The sequence below is a fragment of the Orcinus orca genome, chromosome 1 (genome assembly GCF_937001465.1).
Source record: "Orcinus orca chromosome 1, mOrcOrc1.1, whole genome shotgun sequence".
In the NCBI taxonomy this organism is placed as follows: domain Eukaryota; kingdom Metazoa; phylum Chordata; class Mammalia; order Artiodactyla; family Delphinidae; genus Orcinus; species Orcinus orca.
Genome location: NC_064559.1, coordinates 3,206,596 through 3,224,959, shown reverse-complemented (window position 1 = coordinate 3,224,959; position 18,364 = coordinate 3,206,596). Strand labels below are relative to the sequence as shown.

Below are 18,364 nucleotides of genomic sequence, written 5' to 3'. Positions count from 1 at the left end.
AGTTGCATGAGAACATATTCTAATAAATCATGAAGCCAGACTTTGAACCAGGGAGTTCTAATTATCCACTATACTAAAATTGATGTTTCCTTACTTTTTTAAAAATTTAAGTACAGTTGACTTACAATATTATATTTATTTCAGGTATACAACATAGTGATTTGATATTTTTATAGATTATAGTCCATATAAAGGTATTATAAAATATAGGCTATATATTCTGTGCTGTATATTACATCCTTGCATCTTATTTATTTTATGCCTCATAGTTTGTACCTCTTAATCCCCTTCCTCTATCTTGCCCCTCCCCCTACCCTTCTACCCACTGGTAACCACTAGTTTGTTCTCTATATCTGTGAGTCTGTTTCTGCTTTGTTATATTCGTTCATTTGCTTTATTTTTTAGATTCCACATATAAGTGAAAACGTACAGTATTTGTCTTTCTTTGTCTGACTTATTTCACTAACCATAATACCATCCAGGTCCATCCACATTGTTGCAAATGGCAAAATTTTGTTCTTTTTTATGGTTGAGTAATATTCTGTTGTATATACATAGCACTTCTTTATCCATCCATTGTTAATGGACAGTTAGGTTGCTTCCATATCTTGGCTATTGTAAATAATGCTGATATGAACATGGGGTGTATATATCTTTTCAAATTAGCATTTTAATTTTCTTTGGATACATACCATGAGTGGAATTTCTGGACCATATGGTAGTTCTATTTTTAATTTTTTGAGGAACCTCCATACTGTTTTCCTTAGTGGCTGAACCAATTTACATTCCCACCAACACTACTAGAATTCCCTTTTCTCCACATCCTTGACAACACTTGTTCTTTGTTGTCTTTTTGATGATAGCCATTCTGACAACTATGAGATGATATCTCACGGTGGTTTTGATTTGTACTTCCTTGATGATTAGTGATGTTGAGCATCTTTTCATATGCCTGTTGGCCATCTGTATGTCTTCTTTGGAAAAATGCCTATTCAGGTCTTCTGCCCATTTTTTAAATTGGGTTGTTTGTTTTCTTGACATTGAGTTCCATGAGTTTTTATATATTTTTGATATTAACCCCTTATCAGACATTACATTTGCAAAGATCTCCCATTCAGTAGGTTGCCTTTTCCTTTTGTTGATGGTTTCCTACACTGTGCAAAACTTTTAAGTTTGATTAGGTTTCACTTGTTTGTTTTGCTTTTGTTTCTTTTGCTTGAGGAGACAGATCCAAAAAAGTATTACTAAGACCTATGTGAAAGCATTTCTTTTCTTCTAGTAGTTTTATGGTTTCATATCCTACACTTAAATCTTTAATCCATTTTGAGTGTATTTTTGGGTATAATAGGAGAAAATATTCTAATTTCATTCTTTTACATGTAGCTGTCCAGTTTTCCCAACACCACTTATTGAAGAGACTGTCTTTTCCCCATTGTATATTTTTGCCTCCTTTGCTGTAGATTAACTGACCATATCTGCATGGGTTTATTTCTGGGCTCGCTGTTCCATTGACCTATGTGTCTGTTTTTGTGTCATTACCATACTGTTTTGATGATTATAACTTTGTAGCATAGTCTGAATTTAGGGTCCATGATACCTCCAGCTTTGTTCTCTTTTCTCAAGATTGCTTTGTCTACTGAGGGTCTTTTGTAGTTCCTTACAAATTTTAGGATTTTTTTCTAGTTCTGTGAAAACTGTCGTGAATATTTTGATAAGAATTGCATTAAGTTTGTAGATTGCTTTGGGTAGTATGGACATTTTAACAATATTAATTCTTCCAATCTATGAATACAGGATATCTTTCCATTTATTTTTATCATCTTTAATTATCTTTATCAATGTCTTATAGTTTTCAGAGTATAAGTCTTTCACCTCCTTGGTTAAATTTATTTCTATGTGTTTTATTATTTTTGGTGCAATTCTAATATTGTTTTCTTGCTTTCACTTTCTAATAGTTCATTATTAGTGCATAGAAAAGCAACAGGTTTCTGTATATTAATCTTGTATCCTGCCACTTTACTGAATTCATTTATTAGTTCTAATATTTTTTTGGTGAAGACTTTAGGGTTTTCTATATATAATACGTCATCAGCAAATAGTGACAGTTTTACTTCTTCCTTTCCAATTTGGATGGCTTTTACCTCTTTTACTTGTCTGATTGCTATGACTAGGACCTCCAGTACTATATTAAATAGAAATGGTGAGAGTGGACATCCTTATCTTGTTCCTGATCTTAGAGAAAAAGCTTTCAGCTTTTCACTGCTGAGTATGATGTTATCTGTGGGTTTGTCATAAATGACCTTTATTATGTTGAGATATGTCCCCTCTGTACAAATTTTGTTCAGAGTTTTTATCAGAATGGATGTTGAATTTTGTCAAATGCCTTTTCTACATCTATTGAGATGGTCATGTGATTTTTATCTTTTGTTTTGATAATGTGATTTATCACACTGGTTGATTTGCAGATATTGAACCATACTTGTACTGCAGGGATTAATCCCAGTTTATCATAGTTTATGATTCTTTTAATTTATTGTTAAATTTATTTGCTAATATTTTGTTGAGAATTTTTATATCTATATTCATCAGAAAAATTGGTCTGTAATATTCTTTTATTTTTTTGTAGTGTCTTTGTATATGTTGGTATCAGGGTAATGCTGAACTCAGAATGAATTTGGGAGTGTTCCCTCCTCTTCAATTTTTGGAAAATGTTTGGCAGAATTCATCTGGGAATTTCTTAGTCCTGGTTTTGTTTGTTGAGTGTTTTTGATTATTAACTTAGTTTCAATACTAATAATCAGTCAGTTCAGATTATCTATTTCCTCCTGATTCAGTCTTGGAAGATTGTATGTTTCTAGAAATCTATCTGTTTCTCTCAGGTTGTCCAGTTTGTTGGCATATTCATAGTATTCTCCTATGATTGTTTGTTTTTCTGTGATAATGGTTATATCTTCTCCTCTTTCATTTATTATTTTGTTTATTTGGATCCTCTCTCTTTTTTTCTTAGTGAGCTTGGGTAAAGGTTTATCTGTTTTTTGTTTATCTTTTTAAAAAACCAGCCCTTGATTTCATTGATCTTTTCTATTTTTTTTTTTTTTTGAGTGGGTTCTCTATTTTATTTATTTCTACTCTGATCTTTATTATTTCCTTCCTTCTGCTGACTTTGGGCTTTGTTTTTTCTTCTTTTTCTAATTTCTTCAGATAAGATAGGTTGTTTACTTGAGACTTTTCTATTTTCTTGAGGTAGGCCTGAAATGCTATAAACTTCCCTTTTAAAACTGCTTTTGCCATCCTGTAAATAACAATTAAGTCCACCTGGTCTAATGTGTCATTTAAGGCCACTGTTTCCTTTTAGATTTTCTGTCTGGATGATTTATCCATTAAGGCAAATAGAGTGTTAAAGTCCTCTACTATTATTGTATTACTGTCAATTTCTCCCTTTATGTCTGTCAATATTCACTTTATATATTTAAGTACTCCTATATTCGATGCATATATGTTTACAGTTTTTATATCCTCTTCCTGTATTGACCCCTTTATCATTATATAATGTCCTTCTTTTTCTTTTATTATAGACTTTGTTTTAAAATTTAATTTGTCTGATATGAGTATTGCTACCCAGCTTTCCTTTTGTTTCTATTTGCATGGAATATCTTTTTCCATCCCCTCACTTTCAATCTGTGTGTGTGTCTTTAGCTCTGAAGTGAGTCTCTTGTAGGCAGCAGAGAGATGGATCTTATTTTTTAATCCAATCAGCCACCCTATGTCTTTTGACTGGAGCATTTAATCCAATGACATTTAATGTGGTTATTAATAGGTATGTACTTATTGCCATTTTATTATTTTTTTTCTGGTAGTTCTTCTTTGTTCTTTTCTTTTTCTTTTAGTCTCTTCCTTTGTGGTTTGATGATTTTCTTTAGTGTTATGTTTGTGTTCCTATCTCTCTAATTTTTGTGTATCTATTCTAGGTTTTTGATTTGTGGTTACCATGGAGTTCATATATGTTGACCTAAACTATACCTACTTGTTTTAAACTGATAGACATTTAAGTTCAAAAACATTCTAAAAGACCTACTTTTTTTACTCCTCCCCCATGGTTTGTGTTTTTTATGTCATATTTTACATTTTCAGGCCTATCCTTTAACTGTTTATTGTAATTATACTTGATTTTACAGTTTTTGTCTTTTAACCTTTGTTCTAGCTTATTTAAGTGGTTGATCCACAGCTCTTACCATATATTTGCCTTTACCAGTGGGATTTTTCCCTTCTTATTTTTCTTATTTCTTGTTACAGCCTTTTCCTTTTTACTTAAAGAAGACACTTTAACATTTCTTGTAAGGTCGATTTAGTAATGATAAACTCTTTTACTTTTTGCTTGTCTGGGAAACTATCTCTCCTTCAATTCTGAACAATAACCTTGCTGGGTAAAGTATTCTTAGTTGTAGGTTTTTTCCTTTCAGCACTTTAAACATATCATTCCATTCCCTTCTGGCCTGCAAAGCTGCTACTGAAAAATCAGCTAATATGATTGCCTATGGGCGTTCCCTTGTTTGTGATTCTTTGTTTTGTTCTTGCTGCCTTTAAAATTCTTTCTTTAATTTTGCCATTTTCATTGTCTTGGTGTGGGTATTTTGGGGTTCATCTTGTTTGGAACTCTTTTTGTTTCCTGTACCTGGATATCTGTTTCCTTCTTCAGGTTAGGTAAGTTTTCAGTTTTCACAATTTCATCAAATACATTTTCTACCTCTTTCTCTCTCTTCTTATTCTGAGACCCCTATAATGTGAATGTTAGTATGTTTGATTGTCTCAGAGGTCTCATTTTTAAGAATTTGTTTTTCTTTTTGCTGTTCTGATTTTGTGATTTCCACTATTCCTTCTTTCAGATCACATATGCATTCTTCGATATCACCTAATCTGCTGTTGAATCCCCCTAGTGTAGTTTTCATTTCAGTTATTATATGCTTTAGCTCTGATTGGTTTTTTCTTATATTTTCTAAATCTCTGTTGAAGTTTTCAATGAGTGCTTTCATTCTACTCCCAAGTTTGGTGAGCATCTTTATGACCATCGCTTCTAACCCTTTATTAAGTTAATTATTTATCTCTATTTCATTAGGGTATTTTTCAAGGGTTTTACTTTGTTCTTTTGTTTGAAACATATTCCTCCATTTTCTCATTTTGTTTAACTTTCTATGTTTGTCTCTATGAAATTACGTGAAAGTTACCTGTCCTGGTCTTGAAGGCATGTCCTATGATGTCCTATTCAGTCTGCACGTGCCCACTGGCTTTGGTGGGAGAGCTGCATCTGAAGTGAGCATGGGCCACACTTTCCCCTAGGGTATGCTGGCAGCCACCACTTTGGTGGGAAATAGGGCTGGATTCAGAGGGGCTAGAGCCAGATTCAGGTGCAGCCAGGGCTTCTCCTAGACTCAGTGGCAGTCACTGCCCTATGGGGTAGGGTTTGAGGCTCCCAGGGCCTGGAGTAGAAGCCCCAACGGTGGTGGGTTTCTGCTGAGTGTGATGACAATCTCTGCCTTGGTTGGGGGCATGGCCAGGTTCCTGAGGGCTTGGAGCCACACTTCTAAACTGGTTCTGCTTTTTGCCCATGTGTACACACCTTGGTTAGAGGCAGGGTGGGGGCTGGAGGGGTTGGAGCCACACTGCTGAGCTGGTTGCATTTCTTCCCTGGTGTGTGCATGCTCATTAGCAATAGCAGCCTCCACCTTAGTGGGGAACAGCACCAGAGTAGGAGGTGCTGGAGCAGGAGCCCAGTGCAGGTTGTGGGGTACACTGGGGCAGCCCTGGCAGGCCATCCAGAGCAACCAGCAGTTGTCAGTCTGCTGCCTCCATGCTGGGATTGGGAGCAAGCAAGTCTGTGTACATGCTCTTCAGGAGCAGAGTATCAGTTTCTTACTGCCCCCTAGTAAGCCACACTGGTTTTCAAAACAGCTAAGGAGTCTCATTTTCCTGGCCTTGAACCCCAGACCTGGGGTGTCTAATATGTGGCTCAAACTCCTCGCTCCCCAGGGAGGATCCCCAAATCTGTGATAGCCCCTTCCTCTTCTGGGTCACACACTAGGGGTGTGTGTCTTGACTAGATCAATTCTCCTCCCCTCCTACCAGACTCCATGTGGTTCTTTCTTTACAGCCTTGGTTGTAGAAGAGCTATTCTGCTAGTCTTCAGGTTGTTCACAGTGAGTTTCTCTATGTGTAGCTGTAGTTTTGATGTGTTCGTGGGAGGAGGTGAACTCAGGGTCCTCCCACTCTGCCAACTTGATCCCACCTCTCTTGTTATGTTTTTGTAAAACAAAATGTTTTTGACTACTTTGCTCAAAATATAATTGATTAGATTCATAAGCTCTTTATTCTTGGACTATATCCCATTCACCAAAACAATATAAGACTATGGTTATAAAACTAATAGTAATCAAACACACATGCACATAAAATAATTGTTTGTCTAGACAATTATTTTAGAATTCCTTAAAATTAATGTTCAATATTTGAACACTATTCATTTTCTGAAATATTTTTTAGCCAGAATGGTAAAATTTCCATGAAAGCAGCTAGTATTCAACATCTAGTCTGTTTCATCATTTTATTTAACTCTGTCAATTGTGTTTTCTTTTCTTTTGGAATGAAAAAGCAGAGGGAAAAAAAAGATAATTTGGGATATTTTTCTTTTTTGATACTAACATTATAATCTCTAGAAAAAATACACTTTAAAAGTTAAGTCTTGAATTGCTGATAGTCAAGTTTCCAAATTTCAAGTCATCAATACATTTTCTAACTGAACAGAAAACTATCTTATGCTTTTTTATACAGTAAATTACTGCATCAAGTAATCCAAGAGTTGACTATATTTAGAGATCAATCTAGTTAAATAGCTGGTATGGTTTTTGAGTTGACTGTTTTCTCAGAGATTATGTGAGGATAGTTTTAAGCATATTTTTTATTTAAGACTTTTTAGTTGAGACTGACCCAGAGAAATTTAAGGGACTTACCTACAGAAAAAGAACTTACCGCATTCATTCCCTGCCCAAAAAAGGGCACTATGGCATGAGCTGCATCTCCCATCAACACACAGTGTGATTTAAAGTGAAAAGAAGAGCACTTAACAGATATCATGGGCTGGGCGGGCAACAGAAAGAAATCTTGTGCCAGGGTTTGCCTTTAGAGGAAAACAATAAAAATGTAAAAATGTTAAGCTGGGTATTAAATATTGTGTAATTCTTTCAGATTTACTGGCTTTGTTAACATAATATTTCATTGAAAAGTACGTGAGAATGCCAGGAAGAAAACAGGAGAGGGAGAACTGAAGTTTCTTCTAGTTCCCAAATTCCACTGTTCTATTTATATTCTTAATTTGCAACAGTTTTAATCACATCCAAAAAGAACAAGTTTAGCTGCATTTGAATAACTTGAAATTTATCTGTGTTATATGTCATGAAAATTTTATTATCAAGCACACAGATCACACAATTTTCAACTACGTTGGAATGCTTTAGGTTTCCTTGGAGAAACTTGAGATGCAGTTGTGCATTTGATTAGCACACAACAAACCAAAATTAAGTTAATGTGAATCCATGTGTATTTGGAAATGAACAACTGTAATCAAGCTAGTATCTGTTCAAGCATCTACAGAGGTTTTGTGGAAGCTATAGGTAGAGAAGTAGTACATACACTAGAGGATCTTAAATCTAGTTGGAGAGGCAAGAAAGAGCCACAGAACAAGTTCTGAAGTAGCTAAGGGCTAAATTTTGGTGTGCAGAGATTTCCCTTCAAAATCAGAGAAGAAGCCAACACAGGCAATTGAATTTTTCTGCAGGAAAGGATGAGAACTGACAATTTTTAATAGATTTGCTATGGGTGGGCAGTGGGCTATCCCTTTTACATAATTAGCTCATTCAATTTTCAAAATAGCCCTAAAAGTTAGGTAACCTGATGTCTATTTTAATGATGAAAAATCTGAGACTCAGGGAAGTCAGGGACAAGAGCAGTATTAAAATCTTGCTCTTTCTGCAGTATTGTGCTGCCTCCATGAAGACATCGCTGGAGATAGAAAGTGAGCTGGATTCCAGGACGGAGTGACAGTGGGAGAGAGGCACTGAGTGAGACCAAATGACAAGGTCCATATGAAGGGGAAGTTGATATGGGCTAGAGGAGCTGAGACTGATAATCCAGACAGCTAATACAATTAGCTATCAATTTGGGGGAACTTTATATGTGCCTGGCCCTGTGCTGAATGATTTATAGGCATGATCCCCTTTACTCCTCACAAAAACCCTTTGGTGCAGGTATTACTATTATCACCATTTTACTGTGAGGGGCATGAGACATAGGAAAGCTTATACAGCTAGCAACTGGTGGACTTGAGACTTGAGGTTGCCAGCTATTTCTGCCTTGATATAGATTTGTGTTCCCACCAGCAGAAGGAAGCACAGACAAGCCCTAAGGGGACTGAGCGCCTGCTCAGGGTACATAGAAGGTCCAGGGACATTGGTGATTTGTCTTTCCCAGGGAAACTGGCCTGGCCTGGATTTTTTCAGAATTCCTGTTCACAGCACAAGATCTTCTTGGACTTTTGCTGTAATCTAGGCTTCCTGTCCAGGTCACTGCATGATTAGTCATGCTTAACAAAAACGGAAGTAAGTGCATTAGCCTTTATTTGAACTTTGAATAACTCAAACCAGTGGGGCAAAAGGCACAATTGCACATCTTGAGACTTACTTTCCAATTAGAGGGATAGAATCCGGAAAGTACTTCTGGAAGAAATTCAGCACATCACCACTAGTTTGCAGTTTCTCAAACTCTTCAAAGGGCATGAACAAAGTACACGTGAAAGATTTGTTCTGTGAGAAGAAGAGGAACAGTGTGAGAGAGATCGGGGGCCAGGCAATGCTGGCACTAAGGCAGACCCCTAAATCACAGACCGCTTGCTGTGGCTCAGGGGCCTCTGGGAAGAATGTCCAAGCAGACAGGAAAGGCAGCCTCTCTTTCTTCCCTCACTCCCAAGGAAAAGCTCCGTCAAGTCCCAAGGTGCTCCCCAGCTTCTTGGTTATCAGGAGAATTTTATACTGTAAACTCAAGATATTTTCACCAAGCAAACATTACACTTCTTAGATTATTAATAGGTTGGTTGGATTTGATTTCTCCTCTTTTTTTTCTTTATTGTTGTTCCATTTAAGATGTTATGATATTAAGGCATTAGACCCTAGGACTGTTAATAAGTGAAGAAAAAAAAAAAGAAAGTAAAAGACCAACCAGAGAAATATCAATAAGTATATCTGTCTATATTATCTATATAGATAATATAGATAATAATAACTATATATATGTATATATTATATATTAACATAGCAAAAAAGTTTCTTTCTAATGAAAGAACAGCCATGCTCTTTTGAGATAATGATTTTTCCAATGTTGTCCTACAGATATTAAAGGATGAAAAATACTTCCTAATATATAACCTAAATCTCTTTGGCTTTATTTCGGGACCATTTCTTCCTGTGTTGTCTTGGGGAAGATGGCAGTCAGGTACCACCACACATAAACCCCCATTAGTCATTCATATATGTTAAATATCCTCTCCAAAGTAAATAGTTTGGATTCCTTCAGGTTTTTCCTCAGTATCCCCAGAGTTTCAGATATAATCACTAAATAGACTAAACAATGATGAAGTTGATTACATTCATGCATACAGAGTATAAAAGTAAGTAACGAAAAACATTAATTATATATGCAAAATTACAGTTGATAAGAAATTTTACACTACCATGTTAGGAAGTGCAATCATCATAAAGGTATCTCTAGGCCAAATATGTAGATAATTAGGTTCCATGGCATACTGCAGGGAAAAAAGGAATATATAATTAGTGCATTAATGTAGCACATCTGCATTAACAAATTAAACACGATGATTCTGTTTATGTTATAATTGTTTCCACAGCAATTTAAATCAGTGTCATATGCATGGTGATGTGCACATCCATTGCTATGTAAAGCAGAAGTTTTCTTAGAAAAGACTTTGTATTCTGTCTTTATAAACTCAGGCTTAGGTGAGTTTTTGATACCATGTATAATTGAAGATTTGAGAACATGCTGTAAGATATTCATTTTCTCTCTCTCCTCTATTTCGGACACACGCACATATATACACATACACAAATATGTATACATACATATATAAAATGTATATTATATACACACATAAGCTGTGGATGTGTGTATATATGTGTAATATTTTTCTACTTTATTTTTTACCTTATTTGGGTACTTATTTGTATAAACAGAAAGATCCTAAGTTTAAATTTCATGGACAAAACAAAATTTTACAAACAAGCCTCTTATTGCTTGTTTACTACAACATAAGTAATAGAGAGAAATGCTCCCTCTTTAGCAAAGCCACTACAGGGCAATAGCCACCTGAGTAGGTATGTATGGCTTGGGCACATGAATTGACCCAAAGACCCAAGTGACCCAAACCACTGAGGTTCCCAGGGGTATTACATATATAAGAATATGCCATCCATTTCCCAACTATTTTAAGTTTGTATTATTTTCTATAAATGTTTAGAGAGCACCTACCATGTATATGTCTTATGGTAGTAAAAAGATGACAGAAAGTACATCTTAGTCTCCTAGCTAACATTTTCACACTTTTTTATAGTTATTTGTGTCTTAGGAGATGAAACTGCTTCTTCCCGGCTTTTTTAACCCCAGAGCCCCAAAGAAAGCCCAATACACAGACAAAGAGATGAATAAGTGAATAACACTTTGACACCAAAGATCTCACAAAGCAGTTGAATAGGCAAGATATATACATATGAAAAGCTCCCAAAAACTTCTCTTTAACAACAACTCAAGTGGTAGAGAGACAAAATGATTTGGTGCCTAGGTAGAAGTTTAGGAAATAAAAACTGGTCGGGTAAGAGGATTGTGGGTCTGGGATGGCTGAAACAAGGGATTGGTAGATTAGATAGCGGTGAAGGACAGTGGCTGCTGGTGAGGGTGAGCACGCTGAGCAACGTGGAGGGGGAACAAATGAGCATGGTGCCTTACTGGTAATAGGACACCAGCCTGGATGAGGTGAGCCTCCTTGCTTCCCTCTTGCTATCTTTTGACCTATTCTACATGGTGTTGATAAAGCAAATATGATACCAAAAACATTTTGATATTCATACATATTTCATGACCCTAGAAAACAACTCTTTAACTTTTCAGGTTCTTTATTCCAAGTCACGCTCTCAATAGATATCCTTATGCAACAGCGGTCCCAAGGTCAGATTTGTCATAATTCCCATGGGTCTTCTTACTACAAGTCCCTCCACACATAAAGTCTAAGCGAGACAGTTTGCTTGCTGTGCAAAAACAGCTTTAAGATAAGCTCCCACATAATTCCCAAAAGCACTCCCTTAATATTCACCCAACTCTGTCACTCATCCAATCTCTCCCTCCTACTCCACCTGTCAGAGATGGAGTGAAAATGTCTGCTACATTAGAAAAAGAAAAAAGGAAGGAAGAAAAGGAAAAAGAAAAGAAAGGAAGGAAGAAAGAAAGAAGTGGAGAAAAAGTTTCATAGAATTGTTTTTGGGCCATGTCAAAATATTCCCATGTCTGGTCACATTACTATGTCAAAACAGCACTTCTTAAAAGAGTAAAAACTTTCTATAAACCACCAATCATTACTATTAAATAGGAACACCTTGTAAATAAATGGCTATCTTAAATCTACACTAGTAGGCATGATCCTACTCAAACTGGGGACAATTTTTCAACAGAATCCTATAATCCAGAATTATCAGATCCTGGGCCATTAGAATATGACCCACCTGAAGACCATAAAATATCATTGAAGAATTAGTAAATCCATGTTTAACCAGGAGGAAGAAATAGAAAGACAACGAAATGTTAAAATATGGATTTGACTGGCTGATAGTTTAGTATATAAGTGGTATATAATACCACTATCCCACACTGACAAACTATTTCATAGATGTCTGAATTTCAAATAGTATAGATTAAATCAGTACCTTAAAAATATATGTTTTATATGCAAATCAAGTATTTAACTAATGCTGTTTACTTTTCATTACTGATAAGCCAAGATCCTCATTGCTTCTGTTGGTGTTTTAATTTTCCTTATTAAATTCCTACATTTATTTGTTTATGACAATACACAATATACATACTACATATTTCCCTCCGGCCACATACGGTTTAACATGGGAAGGAGGGAATGAGAAACATGCAATGCAAATCTCTTTGAAACAACTTGCTGTTCACTTTATTTAATAACTTTTGCATTTAATCATGAGTATAAGAACTCTGGATTGTCAGTATACATAGTTGATTCCCAACCCAATTTTTTTCTCCCAAGAGATAATAGAAAAATGATATTATTGTGTAAGACAAATCCCCTGTGTGTTTCCAATAAGGTAGTTGTAATTCCTCTCCTTTCTTCCATTCAAGAAAACATATCAAAAGGTAAGGGAGTGAGAGTGATATTATTAAAGAGATACCTGTACATCCAATTTATTATTAATTACAAAATACTTGTGGCCTTGATCAAGATATGCTATGAGAACAACTGCACTAGAATATGCTTCTATACTAATATGGGGCAGGGGGAGGAGGAGAGTTGTAGAAAGAAGAAAAGAAAGGGAAAGGACTTACATCCCCATTCTTAGGTGGAATAGTCAATTCCATGAACCCATGAGGAATGTATTGTTGACTGTAATCAAAGCGGGGTTTCTTCATGAGGTGAGTTCTGACAGTGGAATAGGCTCCATCACATCCTACAATGAGGTCACAGGTGACATCTTTGGCAACGTTCTCATGTCTGAAAAATAAAATAAATCATCAAAAAAAAAAAAAGCCTAGTGGTGAAAATGATGAAGTACCTCTATTGGGTATAAAAAGTAGTGACTTAATGGAGCCACTACTCACTTTTACCTATCTGATTTAGAGCTTTGAGTGGATAGCTATAAAATGAAGATAACAATTGTCCCAGTCATGGGTTTGCTTATGAGAATGAGGATAACACACAACCATACTGATTAACAAAGACATGCTAGGCCACAGAAGCATGACTAAGAGTTGAGTTCCCTGCATGAAGGAAGAGAACCTTGAAAAGAAAGCAAAGTGTTTCAAATGGAGGGAATGTATGAACAACCACAGGGATGTGACCAGAATCTTCTAGGAGCAACACATTTGTTTTGAACAGAGGGGATCAGAAGATGAATTTAAGAAAAGAATACAATTGGGAAGGGAGGAGAAGAGAATGAATGTTAAGACAAAAGGTTTAAATACATTATTCTGGCAAATGGGAGAAAACAATTTTTTTCCATTGGGGAGATGGTGTATAAAGAGTAGTAATTTAAGATAACTTACTTAGGAGTGGAAACATTGCAGTGGAGCCAGAGTGCAGACGGGAAAGAAATGGGGACAAGGTGACTGTAGTAGCCTGCATGTGTGGGGATGAGAGCCCAAGGATTGTGGTGCTCAGGAAGAAGGAAGACATAGGCTCTGAGGCAAACAGAAAGTATGAATGATTGGTGCATGTTTATAGGTCTAGTGGGAGAAAATATGGAAAGGGCTACATCAAGGATGATTTTAATTATTTGGGTAATAGTACTAGGGAAGTCAGGAATGGGAGATGCTTGGTGACAAATAGAGGATCAAGGTTTTAGATGTGTTTGAGATTATGGCAAGTAGTTGTGAAGGTGTTTAATGGGAAATTAATATTGATTAAGATTGAAATAAGGATTGAGAATGAAGAAAAAGGCCTGGCCTGGAGATGTTAATCATAGAAATGTGAATTTACAAGTAGTTGTTGAATGAACTGTGAATCCATGACATATCCCACGAGTGGGATATGAGGTTTAGAACTCTAGAGGAAATGGAGTTGGCCAAGGGGAGGCAGACAAACAGTATTCAGAAAGAGGGGAGGAGACAGGGCAGCGGAGGGTCATCTGTTTCAAGGGAGGAGAGTGTTTGAAGCAGAGTATGGTTACTAGTGTACTAGTGTAGAATCAGGAAGAATCACTGGTGCTAGTATTCAGAAGGCATCTAAGACCTATTTTCAATATAAAATTACTTGATTCTAGAAACTATTTGAATTACCCTGTTAGTTATCATTTAATTCTTTCAAAAGAGTCAGAGAACAAAGTTTACAGGTACAATTCTCCACGTCAACCCTTCACCTCTGAAGTCAAAAGGCTAACCGGTGATTACCCAAGCACTGTGATCGTTCCTTCCTCAGGATTACATTTCAACAGCCTGTGGCCAAAGTGCACTTTTGCATTGGGATATTTCTCAACAGCTGAGGAAACAAAGAAAGACAACTAATAGAAATGAAATTCCAATTCTTATTTCACTTAAGCAAATTGAAATATTAATCATTTTCTGAGAACAGTGTGATAGAGATACTTATTCTTACCAATGTAAAAATGAGTTAGTTAAAAGGTAATTTGACAACTATTTGGCAAATGTTCCAGGATAATTTGGTAGCAAAAGAGATAAATAAAAATCAACTATCCTCATCTCAAAAAAAAAAAAACTAATTCCATTATGCAAATTCTTATATCACTGTAATTGTTGGCACCCTAGGAAAGAAGCTGTCATCACATATTTTAAAAGTTTTCCCCAATTTAAGGCTTAATTTGTGATCGGAAATATTCAATCAAACTTCCTTTCTCATACTATGTCTGACTTTATATTTCTTTTTAGCAAGTCCTCTAGACTTCTAGCTCAATTTGTCATAAATATAGATTATTGATACTAATTCTTTTTGTAATCAAACACTGCAACAGTTAGGGGAAAATGAGTAAGAAGATTTGAAACTTAATAAGTAGAATCAAATTATTTTAGTGCTTTCTTTGCCTGCTAACAATCTATAGTGTATTTCGTTTTCTGAATTATTAATTATGTTCTTATCATAGTAGTAAATTTATTTTTGTTCCTATTAGTTCTCATGGGCAGGAGATCTATAATTAGTGGTTATTTATTGTTCTTAAAGCTACAAATCAGAATGCAGGTGTTAGAGCTGGAATAGACCTCAGAGATGATTTATTTCAAAACTCTTCATCTTATAAATGGAATAACCAAGATCCTGGAGGGAAAGACAATTTGCCTGAGATCATACAAAGTAAAAAAATTAGGAAAAATAATCCAGAAGTCTGACTTCTGTACTTATCTCTCCTTTTCATCTCAGGTTTTGTCTTTTTTTTGTTCTGCTTTGCTTGAGTTTGATTTGGGGTCTGAAGACTTTAAGATTCTTGGACATGGGATTAGAAGCTTTAGAATATTGAAATCTGAGATAAGCCTAAGACTGATCTATGTTTAAGAAACCTTTTGACAAATAACTTGGAGAAGTCAGAGTTTACCTGAACCACTATGGGTGTCTTTTATCAATACAAACACAAAATGTGTTTGTGGAATCAACCTTTTTGTAAATTAAATTTTATTTTATTTTCAAATTAGATGTATAGTAATACATCCCAAAGAATTTTCCATGGAACACTAGTCCTGTGATATGCTCCCCAAAATAATTGTTCTGTGGTCAGTCATTAGAGAAATGCTCATACTTTGACCCTCCTGGCTGTGCTGTCCTGGTCCCCAGATATATGTTGCTCTAGAGTGCTTGAAATGCAGCTGGTCTGAATGGAGATGTGATGTACCCACTGGGTTTTGACAACTTAGTACCAAAAAATAAAAAGAATAAAATGTCTCATGAGTAGCTTTCTTACATTGATTGTACATTGAAATGATAATATTTTGGATATATTAGGTTAAATATACTATTAAAATTAATTTCACCTATTTCTTTTTAGGTTTTCTAATGTGGTTAATATAAAGTTTTAAATTATACATGTGGCTGGCATTTGTGGTCACATCTTAGACAGCATTGCTCTAGAAAATCCACACTGCAGACTAGTAGAATAAAGGCCCTGAGAAGTACTGTAAGAAAAGACTTTTAAAACTAAGTTGATGCAGGGTTTATTAAATTTACCTGACCACATATACTTTTTCTGTTTGTTTTACTTAACAATTATTAATAACCCACCAAATAGTAAACTATGAAACAATCCTACATGAAAAGCTGATTCAGGGAAGTGACTTAGTTACAGTACTTTCAGAGGTGAGGCTCTTCTATTAGAAGGAATGAGCATTTATCTGTGGAATGGGTGGCTCACACATCTGATGCCATGTAAAGGAATAAGAGCTGTGTAAAAGAACTTTATATGTCAAACAAACTTTAGGAGTCAAGAGATTCAGCATTCTTTTTATCAACATATTTATGTCATTTATGAAATTGCATGCTGTGCAGTGCACCCCTAATGAAAAACAGGGGAGCATGCAAGATTGGATCTCCTTATTATTAGCAGGTGTTTCATATATTATATATAATACTGGAGGCAGTGACCATAATAGTTAAAAGCATGGACTTCGGAATAGACAAACTCAAGTTCAAATCCAGATTCTACTACTTATTAGCAGTGTAATCTGCTGCTCTGTGGAGCTCTCCAAGCCTCCTTTACCATCTATAAAACTGAGGTAAAAATAATTCCCACTTCACAGAGTTGTTTGGAGGGTTATACAAATTGATGCAATATAAAGCAATTAACATAGTGCCTGGTGCATCAGTGAATATTGTCTATTATTTTTATCAATAAATTCATAGGATACTCTTAAGAGATTATCTTAGGTCCACTATGCTACTTTTTCAAAAATCTGTTTTGTAGTTTCTTTTCTTAAGATCAACATGAATATATCAAGCAACCTAGCTCACCCCCACCTATCTACTCATCCAAAAGTCAGTCTTACAACTACAAGTAAAGAAGTAGAAATAAGAATACTAAGCCCTATATCTTAAGTACCTGGTGAATCAACTAGAGTGACCTTCCCTATCACTCCTCCTCCCAGTTGAATTCAATTCAACAGATATGTTGCAAACTCACCCTGGGTAGGGGACTGAGGAGAAACACAGATAAATCATTGGAACCTCTGCTCTCCAAAAATCCAAGGCTGCTGGAACGCATTGAGGGATTGATTGATTTAAAAGAAAGTAGAAATACTAATGGCATGCTTTGCATGGAATGAATCTGTTTAGTACAAATGCTGAAGAAGAGAAAAAACTATGATAAAGGGCTACATGGAATGTGATTGGATTGATTATCCAAGCTACAAATTTAATTTGCAATCCAGGGACTTTTCAATTAATAGGTAGGTCTTTTTAGTTACATGAGCATCTTCAGGCTTATACACCCCTTCCTCTTTCTCAACCTCCTAAACCCTGAATCTGTTTTGTCTCCTACAAATATCTTGAATCTATACCTCCCCCCAACCACCTGGCTATAGCTTTAGTCCAGGGCCTTGTTTTTGCACACAGGGATTATCATAATACTCTAAAATCTGCAGCCCTCTATCAGCCTTCACACTATTGCTTTTCATCTTTCTGATAAGAAAATCTAATTGTCTCTTTGAAAATTGTTACATCTGTATATCTGTTGTTCCACTAGACCATGAGTTCTTCACTGAGGAGTGAGCACTCATTCAATCCAGTGCCTAGAAAACAATAGGAATTCAATACACGCTGAACAAATGATTTTTATTTAGACCACTGATAAAATGAAAAAGAGATGCTGGAAGATGCATCACCACTACTTTTTTTTTTTTTTTTTTTGCGGTACGCGGGCCTCTCACTGTTGTGGCCTCTCCCGTTGTAGAGCACAGGCTCCGGACGCGCAGGCTCAGCGTCCATGGCTCACGGGCCTAGACGCTCGGCGGCATGTGGGATCTTCGCGGACCGGGGCACGAACCTGTGTCCCCTCCATCGGCAGGCAGACTCTCAACCACTGTGCCACCAGGGAAGCCCTCTACTTTTAAAGAAACACTTTGTATTGTACATAGTCTTGCTCTTAATAACCCCCCCAAAAAGGAATAGTAAACAAATCTCAGTAAATCATGTGACAATCATTAGTCTCATGTGCTTTACAGAAAGTGACAACTGGTGAATAAAGCACTGGACTTACCAGTCAATAGATCCTTGTTTAGATTTTCTCTGCTTATAGAAAGAATATACTGCAAGAAAAATATAATAGATACTGTTTGTTTCTGAAGAATGGACAAATATGCTTCTATTTTATTCACTCAGCAATAGGAAATATTAATCATTTAGCAGAAGGTTGCAAGCTCAGTTTTATAACCATTTAACTAAGTAATTTTTTTCTATAAACACTTTAATCAAATACATGTTATACAATGTTCACGTTTAAACTTAGGTTCGATACTATAAAAAACAAACCTTTTTCTGGTAGCAAAAACATTAGTTTCACTAAGATAGTTTTAACAATCAAACATAAAT

At 35.8% G+C, this 18,364-nt stretch overlaps 1 protein-coding gene across 1 annotated transcript in view; it reads right to left on the bottom strand.

Annotated features, from left to right (window-relative positions):
• KMO (kynurenine 3-monooxygenase) overlaps window positions 1-18,364 on the bottom strand; it is a 54,872-nt gene that overhangs the window by 6,462 nt on the left and 30,046 nt on the right. The window contains 6 exon segments of the mRNA XM_004283487.4: window positions 7,021-7,168; window positions 8,728-8,849; window positions 9,773-9,844; window positions 12,673-12,838; window positions 14,233-14,320; window positions 18,033-18,081. Of these exon segments, the coding sequence (XP_004283535.2) occupies window positions 7,021-7,168; window positions 8,728-8,849; window positions 9,773-9,844; window positions 12,673-12,838; window positions 14,233-14,320; window positions 18,033-18,081 (645 nt within the window).